Genomic DNA, 14,406 nt, shown 5'->3' with positions numbered 1-14,406 from the left:
ACGACTCGGAGCCATATCAGCATTAAATTGGTATTGCTTAAAGAAAGCATCTCCCAAATCTTGCCAGCTTTTGATATCGGACGATCTCAACTTGGTGTACCATTCCAAGGAGCCTCCAGACAGGCTATCCTGGAAAAAGTACATCCACAGTTTTTGATCCGCGGTGTATGCCGAGATTTTGCGGACAAATGCCTGGAGATGAGTTTCCGGGCAAGAACTGCCATTGTATTTGTCGAACGCAGGCGCCTTGAACTTCTGAGGAATGACAATCCCCTCCACCAGCCCCATGTTGGACATATTTACCACCCCAGGCGTGGCATAGCTCTCCAGCACTTTGATTTTCTCAGCCAGCAGCTGGATTTCCTTATTCTGAGGAGGAATGTCGTAAGGCACAAAAGGCTCATTTCGCATAGAGAACTGGTCAGCCTCTCTATCTTCCTCCTGATCTTCGTCAAACCCATAAAACGGAGGCACAAAGTTGTCTTTCATATTCTGACTAGGCCCAGGTTGACCAGCAGCACCAGCATTATTCACCAGACCAACTGTTGTCCTCTTTCCACCATCACGAGATCCCTGCCCCTGGTTGGAGACTCCATCCAGGTTGACCCCACTGTTCTGAGCAGAAACCCGCTCGAGTTTCTCAACTTTATCTGCGAGAGCCTTCTGACCAATGGCAAAACCTTGCATTATATTGATCAGCTCGGTCATTTTCTCCTTCAATTCCAGCATATCAGCACTGGGAAGCTCCATGAGTCTGGGAGTGTTTCTTCTTGTGTAATATCGGTGAGGGCGAGTTGAGTGCAGGGGTACTACTCTTCGAGCGCGAGCAATGGTTCCTGTTTACAAACAAGCACGTTAGTAATAGTCACCTGCAAAATAAAACACAAGTTATCATGATTAATGCATGTATGCAGTGCATATCCATATGAAGGACACTTTGTCTCTCGACCCTGGCATCATCGAGACAAATAATAATCCGGCATCAATATTCTGATTAGCAGTGTTTGATTTTGTCGTGCAGATCGGAGATATGCGATTTAGCAAGAATACCCCCAACCATGTGTGTGCTTGTGTAAGTGCATACAGTAAAGCAAATAAAGCTTGTCACCCAATCACTGAATAGAAACCATCATTACATAACCAAAAAGTGCACAATCGGTGCAATAGTCATACATCAGATCAAATATCAAATACAATCCTCCGGAATAGAAAAGAAATACAGACAAAGTGAATTCCGTCAACAAGCCTGACGGTAATTCAACACAAATGAAGGATCTAGCTAGATGAGGGTCCCACAGATGGCCTTATCTCGCCTTCCATCCTTGCGAACTCTGCGGCGAACCTGAGCTCTATGTTCTCCTGCTGTAGTCTTCCAACTTCCTTCTGATGAATCTTCATCTGCCTGAAGTAGTGGTCTCTCTCTGCCATGTTATGATCTCTCTCGGCCCTGATCTTTGCCTTTTCCGCTTCCCACTCTGCAGCGAGGACTCTGGCTCTCTCATCTCTCTGATCCCTGATTAGGATTTGCCTCCTCTTCTCATCTTCAATCACCTTTGATGCTCTGAACAGCTTCTCCTTTGTGATGTCATGCTCCCGGTTGGACGATGCTAAAGCTTGGCTGATCTTCCCATAATAGGCTGTATCCATCTCAAATCGCTTGGTCTCCAAAGCATGCCGCTTATCCTGATCTTCCATCTTCGCTTTGAGCTCCTGATTAGCTCTCTGAACCCGAGCAACACTCATCTCCAATTCCGTCTTCTCTGCAAGTAGCTGATCTCGTTCCCGCTTCATCTCTAAGAACTCATCCATACTAACAGTAGAAGGAGTCTCCTCAACCAACGGATACCACGGATCGACCATAGGAAATGGTAGACAAGTAAGCTCCACTCTCTTTCTGAGCCAATCATCGAACGGAGGAAAAGATCTGTTGTTAGCTCTACCCCAGGAAGCCTTGCCCTTCCTCTGAATGCTGCGCCATGCATCGGATACCTGCTTTACCCTATCCTGGTTACCCTCAACCGGGAAGTACACAGATTCCTGAATCTCACTCTTGTACGGTGGAAGCTCCATAGCGAATCCCATTTGCCTCTTAAGAAGTGTCGGGTTGTAATTGATGCAACCCTGAACCCCTATAAGCGGCACATTAGGAAAACCCCTGCAACTGCAGATAAAGTCCTGTCCAACTCCACTACTGTGAGTCCAATCTATGTCCTTAGCCCTCAAGCCCATCAGTTTGGTCGCCCAAGTAACATTCTGGCCCAGAAGAACAAAAGCACCCTTGGATGGTAAGTAACCCATAAACCACTTGACCAATAACTGCGCGCAGCATCGAATCAAACCCCCACGCCTCTTCTCATTCCGGTTATGAACCGAATAATAGACATCTCCAATCAATGTAGGGATAGGATTCCTTCGAATAAACAGGCGGATGGCATTGATATCCACAAAGTTCTTCTGGTTGGGAAACAAAATGATCCCATAAATGCTCGCCGCAACCAGAGCACAGACAGCTTCCCAATTCCCCAATTCTGACTGCTCTTTAGCCTTAGCCTCTAGGAAACTCAGATGAAAACCAGGCAGCTTACCCTTCTCCTTCAGATTACTCTTCACTTCCTCTGGACTCAGATAGAAAGCACGGGAAATCCCACCAATATCAGGTTCTTCCTTAGTAACACGGAAAGGAACTTGATCCCTGATCTGGATATTCAAAATATCAGCATAATCTTCCAACATCGGCCCTAGCACGTAATCGGGGAAGACGAAACATCTCAGCTCGGGATCGTAAAACTGAAGTAGAGTATGGATGGCGCTCCTGTCTCTGTCCATGAGCCTGAAAACCATCTTCAGAATACCCCCATACACCGCACGAAACAACCCCACATGGTCAGGAGTGATCAACGCTATCATATCCTTCAACACACTGATATCCGGGTCAAAGAAACTGTAAGCAACATCATCCTTCAAGCCGGGTCTTCTCATCTCTGAATAGAAAGTCTCTCAGCCAAGATCTCGATCCAAAGGGTCCCTGCATATGGGTAAACATGTGTTAGATGTAATTAATGCAAGATGCAATGATGCTGATGAATGAATGCAATGCGTTGCCATCCTCCAAGCCATCTGGTCATCTGCACTGAATCTGGGCTCTGAATTGATCATAACCATCTGAGGAATACACAATCACAATTCTGACCCACGGGTTCCGAAATAAACGGAAGACAGATACATCATCATCACCACTGGTCTCTGATCAGACACACCATCACCATCTGAATCGGCCCAGGGAATCCGAAATAAACGGGTCCCCACTGATAAATATCTCGGCCCGGGGAATCCGAAATAAACGGATCCCCACTGATAAATCACGGACAGCACTCCGGCGTCACGGCAACAAATAACCATAAATCCGACTCATAAATATGTCTCTGAATCACAGCTCAAAAGGTCACCATCTGATTATGCATCTGAACAAACAACCTCCCCTCACAGGTTAATTCTAAACAGGTCATCCTAAGGCGGATAATAGTCTCAACGATCGGGCGGAGATACTCAATGGGTTTGCCCTTGCGGGTGTGCCATTGTAGCTCCCTTAAGATCGTCTAAACCAAAGATCCGGGAAATGATCGGTCATCAGAGTCAACAGCCCAAAAGAGATAACCCAACCAAAGTGGAGAACCCCACTGGAAGAGCACTTCTCAGATGAACCTCATCCGACTTGTGGTATGTCACGTCGCAACAATATGCCCAACCGACACATGAGCGACATGAGACCACGCTAATCCTAGGTGTACACTCGGGCCTGGGTTTTAGCCCCACTCAGAACACCCACCCCACACAACAAAACCACCTGCAGAGGACAGCAACAACATGATAGTATGATGCATGCAAACATTTAATGCAAGTATATAAACAATGGTTAGTATAATAAATGCAATAAATAAACAATACAAGCAACCAAACCTATACTAAAGCGCTAGGAGAGACTCGCTTAGGGACCATGGACCAGCATAGGTCAACATGCTCAAATCCCCAGCAGAGTCGCCAGCTGTCGCATCCTGCGAAAAATCAACCGGCGAGCCTAAAAGAAAACACACAGAGCCGCCACTAAGCGTTATTTATCCCAAGATAGGGAAAGGAAACGCTCAGAGAAACCTGGAAAGACATGGTCTCGCGACCAAGACAATGGGTTCGGGAGTCGGTTACGCGAGGGGAAGGTATTAGCACCCCTCACGTCCGTCGTACTCGACGGGATCCACGTTCTAGAAAGATAAGGTTGCTATAAACATACATCACACACACACACGGGGACGCAGGTGGGGTTAAGAAGAAAGGGCTCGATAAGGTATCGCACCTTATGCCTACATATCTTGTCTGGAACAAGAATCAGAGCCACTGTAGTTCGGCTTACACACGCCAAACAACACAAAACAATCATACAAAGGGGGTGGCAAACATGGAGCCCGACAACCACTGGATGGAATTACGTCGGCATCCGAACCAAAATATGTACAAAACGGCAAACGTGGAGCCCGACTGCCAATCACTGGGCTTACGTCGGCATCCGAACCCAAACAATCAATAGCAAGTAAACACACGCAAAAAAGAAAAAGGTTGCCCGGAGTGGTCTCGCACGACCACCTGCCTACATACCTCGTCTGGCACGAGGATCAGGGCGATGTAGTTCCCCTGAACGGGACTGAATTGCTAACCAGAAACCGGGGAAAGATACACAACTAGGGAGCTGAGACTCGAGCCTAATGTTGTCATGCATCGTTAACCCTAAGTTCGGTTTTCTATCCTACTTGCATAAGCAAACTAACCTAACCAGGAAAGAAGCTAGCACACAAGCATACAATCATATATCATCAAATGAGAACAGGTATCCCAAACAAGCATGTCAATCAGATATCCACATAACACGCACTATAGCCAAACAAGGGGCTCAATCAATCAGGTTTGACCGCCGAAGCGAGTCGTCTGTACAGGCTGGTTTTGCTCTTAACCTTGCCATTACGAGGCTAAGGTGAAGCAGATGAAAGGATGAAGTGAGGATCAGACCTCACGGCTCTTATCCCTAACCAGGGAGAGCTGACAAATGAGCATGGGTCCAGAATAGGGGAACCCTTCTATACTCGATGACTCTGACTCAACAGATCTTGGGCTTTTGATCTCAATGCTACAACCATGTAATGGGAGCAAGGAGAAGACTCACTGAATAGTGGGGGACAGGTTGCTTGTCCCTACCTTCCACCAATTGCCTTACTCGAAGGGCTTTTCCTGCTTGGCTTAAAAATAAACATACACAAGCATTGCCTCTTAAGGAGGACTTCAGACATTTATTTGCCCGGCCCGGTAGCAGCCGGGTCTCCAGACTACATGAAGTCAAGAAGACCTACCTCAATGCAAGTTGCTTAAGCAACGCAAAGCAAAAGTTCGCAAGGAATTGAGCAGCTAAAGGTACCTGTACAAAAGTCAAACAGAATCAGCATCTACTTTCACAAACAGACAACAATATAATGATCAATTAACCAAGTACAATTATACTCATAATGAGGTGCATAGCACAAGGCTCACATGTACCAACATCCTACAAAACAAATACATTAGTCATATGTGTCAAGTAACACAATCCATAATGTGGAGCAAATCTCCTTAATCATTATCTTTAACCTGAAAAGGTACAATCACACTCCAAGGTAAGTACTATGACCACTAGGACTAGCCTAGGGTCAAAAAGATGGAAAAATCCTAAAACAGCAGCCAATTCATGATGAAAACCAAGTAATATCAAATACAAAGGGATCCCAATTGGTCCCATATTCAAACTATGTTCCTATTTTAAATTATGCAACCTAGAAGGCAAATGAAGCAATGTTGAGTCTCATACAAACAACCAGCAAGATCATATCCAACCACATGTCAAAAAGGATCCAAAAAATCCACAAAAATTCTATCCTATTCAGAGGGTATTCAACAGGTCACCTATTAAATTTCAAGTCATTTGGCCTAATAGATCAATAGGAATTAATTAAACATGGTACAGCATGCAAAAACAACATCAAATGAAGTCAAAATTTATACACCAACTTCAATCTAATGGTAAACAGCAATGGTGCATCATAAATCAGTAGGACCAAAGCCAAAAGCTACATTAATGTGTCAGGAATTATGCTATAAATTTTCATGTCCATTGGATTAATTATGAGGATATGGCAACATAAATGCTAAAGGTTACACCAATGGAACTCTAACATGCTAGGCAGTAAGAAAAAATACTAATCAAATCGAAAATGGATTGTAAAAATCCACAAAAATTATCAGTGATAGCTAACATGTTAAACAAGCTTCATGCAAAAAAATAGGGTCATTGGCCAATGGGAAGCATGGAAAAATATTTGGGGAATTCAGCATGCCAAACTATGTCACATATATACATATCCAATTTCAATAATTCATATATAATAAACCATAGGCCCTAAAATTACCAAGCCTATGTCAAAAAATCCAGAAGGATGTCTAGAATTAGTGTCTCAATTCTCACTTAATTTGGATTAAGCATGTGGTTTCTATAATTAAAATGGTACAATATGTGAAAATATCATATATCAAAACATCTCTATGACTATTTACTTTTCTACCAAGCACTATTTATTTTTCATTTTTTATAAAATAATAGAGGAAAAAATATGATTAACAAAAAAAGTGTGGTATTTTTTGGATTATTTTTGAGCGTTATATGATTTTTTAAGGTTTTAAAATATTTATTTAATAATTATTTAGAAATTATAATAGGATTTATTTAATTTAATTTAGACTGATAGCATAAAGCGTAATTATTAAACTTTCAGTCAAAACGGTGCGCTTCAGTTAGATTGGAACGGACGGTGGAGATTCATTCTGGGCCACAAACACGAAACGGATGTGCAACCGCGAACGGGACGGATCAAATGGAGCGAAATTCCCAGAATTTCTTGAGCTCCATCGTCTTCCTCAAGGTGTTCTTCATCTGGAAACGCAGGGTTGGAATGAACGGCCATGGAAATTCACAAGATGCATACCGGTCGGACCGGTTTTCCCTCTTGAGCACGAATACACAATCAATTTCAACAATAGATTCATACACAGTGCAAATCGACGGAAGAAAGGAATTGCTACAAAACCTAAATTCACAATAACTCATGCAATTTCCAGCAATTCTACAATCCAATATTTGTTATACAATCTACAAACATCAATCTACAAAATCCCTAGCTCAATTTGACGAAACACAAGATTCGATTTCCAACCTTTCTTGCGATGCGATGCGGATTCGGCGCGATTGAAGCTTGAGACGCGCGAACAGATGCAGCGATTAGCTGTAGGAGGTGCGTGGAGTCTTCGATTCAGCTCGAAGTCGCTTGGATCGTCAAGAATCCGTGACTGTTGTGGAAGAAACTTCTTTCTACGGTTGCGAAATCTCGCGTATTGAGCTTCGAATCCTGCAAACAGAAACTCAACAACAAGTATAATTGACGAATCCACCAAGAATTCGCATCAAGCTTCAAGGATCGTCGATGAATTGGTGAAAAAAGGTCGTTGATGAAGAAAAAATGTGAGCCAGCTCGAGAGCTTTTTGCTTCTTTTTGTTATATGGAAATTGAGATTGTGAAGAAGAAAGTGATTGTGAGAGAGTGATCGTGAGAGAGTGATTTCTTTTTGTGAAGGTGATTTTGCTGCTGTTAGCTTTTTTTCTTTTTTCTGTTAGCTGCAAAAAAAATGATTGTGTAGAAGTTTTTCAAAATTGTGATTGAGAGAGAGTGATTGTGAGAGAGTAATTTTGTGAGAATTGATTTTGCAGAGAATGATTTTTTTTTTTGCAGAAAAAAAAATGTGAGAATTGGGATTAGAATTATTCTGTTAGATTGTGGGAAAAAAAATTTGCAGAAAAAATGATTTCTTTGCTGTTAGCTTTTTTTCTTTTTGTTAGTAATTAAAAAATATATGCAATGCTTAATCTAACACTAATTATAATTAACCAAAAATGAATTAGTGGGAAATGGTTTATGTGTCAAATTTGGATTTTAAGCTCTTGAATTTAGAAGCATATTCTGCAGAAAATTAACACTTGAAACCAGTCCAAAATATCATTTGGGAGCTGTTGGTATAAGCCTTGTTTGCAAATTCCCAATATTTTCCAATTTCACCATGTGAAGGCTTATGTGTCCATTTTTCCAATTCATTTTCAAATCCAATTCTCAAACCGCAAGGCCTAGGCATGTTGTGAATATTCCAACAAATTTCAAATGCCATTTGTGAGGTGTTGCAAAAATCCCCACTCAAAAATTCCAATTATTTCACAAGTTGGACGATTTTGCCCCTGGTTCAATTAACAGTCCAGTTGAAAAGTGACTTTTTGCATTGGCCATTTTTGGGAAAATCCAATGATGCACCCTCAAAGTACATGTCAAATGGAGTTTGTGCATATAAAGAACTTGCAATTTGGACAAAGTATGTGGTAGTTATGGCCTCCTGATTACGGGTCTTTTCCGAAATTCACTGAGCCATATCTTGCAAACCGTACATTGGATTTTCAAGTTCTTGGACTTTTTGGAAATGTGAGAACAAGATCTACATCTGTCATGTTGAACAATTTTTCATTTGAAGCTTCCTTGGACTTCTGTTTTTGAGGTCAAAAACTTTCCACTTTTGGAAACTTCAGTTACCAGTCACCTGCTATTTTTGGCAGTTTTTGTCCTGACTTGATTTTCTTCATTTTTAAGCTTTGAGATGTCATTTAACACTTGTTCCAACATGAATGAAGTGTATCCAACTCATTTCCACCTCCACATCCATCAGATCAAGCACAGTTGACCACAGTTGACTTTTCAACTGACAGATGAATTGGGCAATGCACAGATCAAATTGAACCCCAATTCTCAACTGAAATGGCTCAAGGGTGACACCCTAGCCTCAATAATCACCATTTAACCATATAATGAACCTCATCTCCATCTCAAACACCATCTCCTGATTAAACCCTGATTGGCCCAATACAACTGATCAGGGTTGACCAGTGGTCAAAACCCTAACCTCAAGGAATCTTCTCCAATCTTCTGATGACATCCAACCATGATGATGATGATGTATCGATTCAATCAACATGAAGACCAATACCCTTGGGAGTCACAAAACCCTAATTCACAGCCCAATCCTCAGATGGCCCATGATCAATCAGTACAACCCTAGGCTTGCACTTTTGACTTCCTCATCTTCTGATCAAGACTTGGGAGAATGGCTTGCATAATGTAACCACATGATATGCAACATGAACTGCCTAATGTCCTAAAATGCAATGCAAATATGTTAATGCTAGTCCCAAGAGAGGAGGGCAAATTTTGAGGTGTTACAATAATCATAATCAGTAATTCCACTCATTCACTTGTTTTGGCTTTGTCCATTAATCTTTTCATACATGAGCTATAGGTTTGATTTATCTTAGTGGTTGATGTTAATCTCACCTTCTGTCTTTAGTGATTGAATTGTAAGTCTTCCTCGCCTATTATAGGGTTAACCCCTCCCTGGCCAGTTGAAGCTGTTCTCACATGGTGGACGTTGTTGTTTGTATAAGGTTGAGTTTTCTCCCGTGGATAACGTAAGACCTAGGGTTTGTGTTTAAAATTGAACCTAACCCACTTTTGGAAATCTTTTAGCCGAACTACGGCGTTCTGATCCTTACCTTTGATGGAAGGTACGTAGGCAACGGGTTCATCCGTTCGAACCCAATAACCCAATAATAATAAAAATGTACATTCTTTTCTCACCATCCCAATCATGTTTGCACAATCTTTTGTCATAACAAATAATAATTTTGCATAACAAGTGTGAAAAGGGCTCCCTAGGAGTACCTAGGACGTAGTGGGTGCCTAACACCTTCCCATTGCGTAATTTACCCCTTACCCAGACTCTCTGATCTTTTTATTAGTTTTCTACGTGTAAAACTTCTTAGGCTTTTGTTCGCTTTTTAGCCAGTCCTTTGGATAAATAAAAGTGCGGTGGCGACTCGAAATTTTTCATGTATCTCTTAGCTTATGATTTAATCGATAGATCATATAGCGACGAATACACCGCTACAGAAAAGTGGCGACTCTGCTGGGGATTCTCACCAGAATCCTTGGTGGTATTGCCTACTTTTCACCTTTGTTGTGCTATATTGTTATTGTTTATCTGACATATTTTTGTACAATTTGGGATCACTGTATTGATTGTAATGTGTGAATTGCTTGATATACATTTGCTGTTTGTTTGGTGATCTGTGAGATGAGTTCTATACCCGAACTCGAGTGCTCTCTAGGATAGGAGAATGGCATAGTCTTGTCGACTGGTGTGGAGTAGTCCTTAGCCAGTTGACTTGCGAGTCCATTCACTTGGTGGAGGTCATGTTGAACTAATAATGTCACACAAGTTATTTGTGGTTAGGCATTATTCTTTCAATCATGTTCCGTAGAAGCCAAGGACCTTAGTTTACCAAACCCCCTTGGCCTATTTTTAGGACCGTAGTGCGGAGGTCGTTCAGATGTCAGTTCTGATACGATTGTCACGCGATACTACACTCATAAGAGTTTCTCTTGAGAATATTCTTGGAATACGAGTATTCGTTCCTCCGAAAATATTCGAAAGATGGAACGATGATTATGGGAACCTCTGATAGAACATGTCTGGCAGGTTTAAACCCTAGTACACTCCCTTTGGGTGGTTCTTAACCGAGACTCCATGCTCGTGACTCTCAACAAACCCGTGATTCGTGGTTGAGTCGTTCAAGCATTGTTAATATCAATGGATCCCGGATCAGGTGTAAAACCTAAAATCCATCAAAGCGGCTGGTTGATATTAGGAATGTTTGAACCGGTTCATGTACCGTTAATATCAATGGAACTTGGGTGTCGATAAGGTGAAAAACCTAAATCCACCAAAATGGATGATTGATATTAGGGATACATAGAGCTTTCCCACGACCTTTGTTTGGTGTGCTTTGTTTGATCCTTGAGTGTGTTTGTTGCATTCATGCATTCACGCATTCATCCGCATTCATGTCATCAAAAAAGAGAAAATTTTTAAGGAACTTAAAGGGTTATTTGCAAAATTTTCAGACATGGAAAGACCAAAAAGGCATACAAAGAAATACAGCTTTAAGCAGCCCGATGTAAAAGAGTTAAGGAATCTGACATCATATGTATTAGATCCCTTGGGTTTCAAAGCTCGATATGGGAAGCTTCTGCCGTTGCTGACTACTCAGGTGGATGAGGGATTGATGAGCACTCTTGCTCAGTTCTATGATCCGCTCTATCATTGCTTCTTATTTCCGGACTTCCAGTTGCTGCCAACTTTGGAAGAATATTCTCACCTTATTGGGATTCCTATTCTGGATCAAGTGCCGTTCAGTGGCTTAGAGAGTATTCCATCTGCTCGAGAGATTTCCAGCCTGTTGCATATAGATGAAGATCTGATTAGAGCTAATCTGACTATCAAAGGCGGAATTCAGGGTTTTCCTTCCGAGTTCCTTATTGCTCAAGCCACTTTCTATGGGAAGGCCATGAGTGAGGATGCCTTTGAGGCTCTATTTGTGTTGCTTATCTATGGATTGGTGCTATTTCCCAACTTTGACAAGTTCGTCGACATGAATGCCATTAGGATCTTTTCAGTCCTTAATCCGGTTCCGACCTTGTTGGGTGATGCATATGTCTCTATGCATCTGAGGAATATGAAGAATGGAGGAGTCATTGTCTGCTGCTTACCCCTGCTGTACAAGTGGTTTATTTCGCACTTGCCGCAGACAGTTGCTTTCAAGGAGAACAAAGGATGTCTACGGTGGTCTCAGAGACTCATGTCTCTCACCAATGATGATATCACCTGGTATGATCGCGTGTACGATACCGTCCAGATCATCAATTCTTGTGGTGAATTCCCCAATGTGCCTCTTCTTGGTACATGTGGTGGGATTACCTACAACCCTACGCTTGCACGTCGTCAGCTTGGGTTCCCCCTAAAGGATAAACCCCATAACATTCTGTTAGAAGGAGTATTCTTTCAGGAGGGTAAAGATCCCCAAGGCCTGAAAGCCAGATTCGTCCGCGCTTGGCGCAATATTCGCATAAAGAGTAGGAATGAATTGGGTCCGAAGAACTGCATTGCTTTGGAGCCTTACACCTCTTGGGTCAGACAGAGGGCTGCCACCTACCTGATGCCATATGATCATCCGAGACCTACACTGTTGGATGTGGCTGGGCCTTCAACCCTCCCTACCCAACGTGTAGAGGAGTTGAGAGAAGAAGACCTTTCGCGTGCCTGGATCCGCGAGAGAGAGGAATTGCTGCAGCAGCTCAAGGAGAAAGATGATATGATTGAATTTCTCGAGCACCGAGTGATCGATGATCCGAACGACACTTGGACTTCTCTGCTTCCTCAGTCTTCCAAATTCTGGAAAAGGAAGTATGATCAACTTGCAAAGGAGAAAGCTGATATGGAGGCCGCCTATGAGAGAGAGATCAAGAAGTTGTACACTTCTCGTCTTCCAGCATCCCGAGCTGTTAGGGATCCATAGGATGTTATTTACCTTTTCTCTTTGTAATATTTAAAAGAATGCTGTACTTCTTTGTCTTAATATTTTGAATGAAATACTTTCCATGAGCAATTAAGATGTTTAAATATTCAAAATATTGCAAACAAAACCCTAAGGGTTCCTTGAAAATCAAAGCATTTGCACAAAGCATTTCATGCATCATTCCTGCATAAACAGGTACTCTTTTCTGGTCTTCCGGTTCTAACCTTTGCTCTTCATTTATTTTGAAGACAAGCTGACTCATCGGTATTATACGCGAGTCAACTCTGCAAGAATCATGGAGCAATTGGAACAAGAGAATCAGAGTTTGAGAGATGAAGTCGCCAGACTTGGCGCTCTGATGGAGCAACTTCTTGCTGCCCAGAATCAGCCTGCTCCTCAACAACCAGCAACTCCGGTTCAGCGGACGGTTATATCTGAAATAGCTACTACATCGGTGCCTGTCAGTGCCCAGCAGCCTAATGCCATGCCTCCCGGTTTTCCTTGGGGGATGCCTCCTGGCTTCATGCCCGATCTGCCAGCTCCTACGTTTGCTCAAATGCCGGCATCTAGCCCGGTCCCTATTCCTGTTCCTCCTGTCGTGCATACCATGCCGAGGGTAGACGACACCATTTATCACTCTGAAGCGTCTGAGGGCTCAGATGTTCATGAGAAAATGGATGCAATGAACGATCAATTCCTTGAGCTGAGAAAGGAATTGAGAACTCTCAGAGGCAAATATCTCTTCGGTAAGTCAGCAGCCGAACTTTGCTTGGTTCCCGGTGTGAAAATACCAGTCAAATTCAAGGTCCCAGACTTTGAGAAGTATAAAGGGAACACTTGTCCTTTGGCACACTTGGTCATGTATGCCAGAAAGATGTCCACGCAGACAGACAACGATCAACTCTTGATCCACTACTTCCAAGACAGTTTGTCTGGTGCTGCCCTCCGTTGGTACATGAGCTTGGACAGTGTCAACATCCGCTCTTTCAATGATCTTGGCGAAGCTTTCGTCAAGCAATATAAATATAACGTTGACATGGCGCCTGACAGAGATCAACTCAGGTCTATGTCACAAAAGGACAAAGAGACGTTCAAAGAGTACGCCCAGAGATGGCGTGAACTGGCAGCTCAGATCACTCCACCATTAGAGGAGAAGGAGATGACCAAGATCTTTCTGAAGACTCTTGGGTCATTTTACTATGAGAGAATGGTGGCCAGCGCTCCCTCTGATTTCACCGAGATGGTGAACATGGGGATGCGTCTTGAAGAAGGTGTCCGCGAAGGACGGTTAGCCAAAGATGATGGTTCTTCCTCTAAACGGTATGGAGCGTTTAAGAGGAAAGAAGGTGAAGCGCATGCTGTGCAGTCTCAGCCCAAGCATCGAAGACCCTCTGTTCAGAGGAAGCCTGCACATCATTCCAAACATCAGCATCAGGTGGCTAGTGTGGCTCCTGTATTCAAGGATAATGCTCAGCAGTATCAGCACCAGCAGCAATATCCACAACCGCAATATCAACAGCAACAGCAACGTCCACAGCAACAGGCTTACCAGCCTCGTGGAAGTACAACCAATCAAGCTAATGTGAACTATGATAGGAAGAAGGTCAGCTTCGACCCTATTCCGATGACATATACCGAGCTTTATCCCTCCTTGTTGGAGAGGAAGTTGGTTTCTCCTAGGGATCCTCCTGCTATTCCTGCCAATCCGCAATGGTGGTACAAACCAGACCAGCATTGTGTCTACCATTCCGGTGCTCCGGGCCACAATGTAGAGAACTGTTTCCCGCTGAAGAGTAAGGTTCAAGACCTTATGAGAAGTGGAATTCTGAGTT

At 42.9% G+C, this 14,406-nt stretch overlaps 1 protein-coding gene across 1 annotated transcript; it reads right to left on the bottom strand.

Moving 5' to 3' along the window:
• Window positions 1–1,116: 1,116 nt before the first annotated feature.
• On the bottom strand, window positions 1,117–5,446 carry LOC127086579 (uncharacterized). The gene is made up of 2 exons (XM_051027359.1): window positions 5,394–5,446; window positions 1,117–3,025 (listed from the first exon to the last, which is right to left on the bottom strand). Exon 2 carries the CDS (start codon window positions 2,977–2,979, stop codon window positions 1,276–1,278), a length of 1,704 nt encoding a protein of 567 aa, XP_050883316.1. The 5' UTR covers window positions 2,980–3,025; window positions 5,394–5,446; the 3' UTR covers window positions 1,117–1,275.
• Window positions 5,447–14,406: the final 8,960 nt, after the last annotated feature.

Source organism: Lathyrus oleraceus, chromosome 5 (genome assembly GCF_024323335.1).
Source record: "Lathyrus oleraceus cultivar Zhongwan6 chromosome 5, CAAS_Psat_ZW6_1.0, whole genome shotgun sequence".
Taxonomy (NCBI): domain Eukaryota; kingdom Viridiplantae; phylum Streptophyta; class Magnoliopsida; order Fabales; family Fabaceae; genus Lathyrus; species Lathyrus oleraceus.
This window is presented reverse-complemented; position numbering and strand designations above follow the sequence as displayed.

Coding starts and splice junctions, on each gene's coding strand:
- LOC127086579 (XM_051027359.1), bottom strand. CDS start 2,979: ATGAGAAGACCCGGCTTGAAGGATGATGTTGCTTACAGTTTCTTTGAC.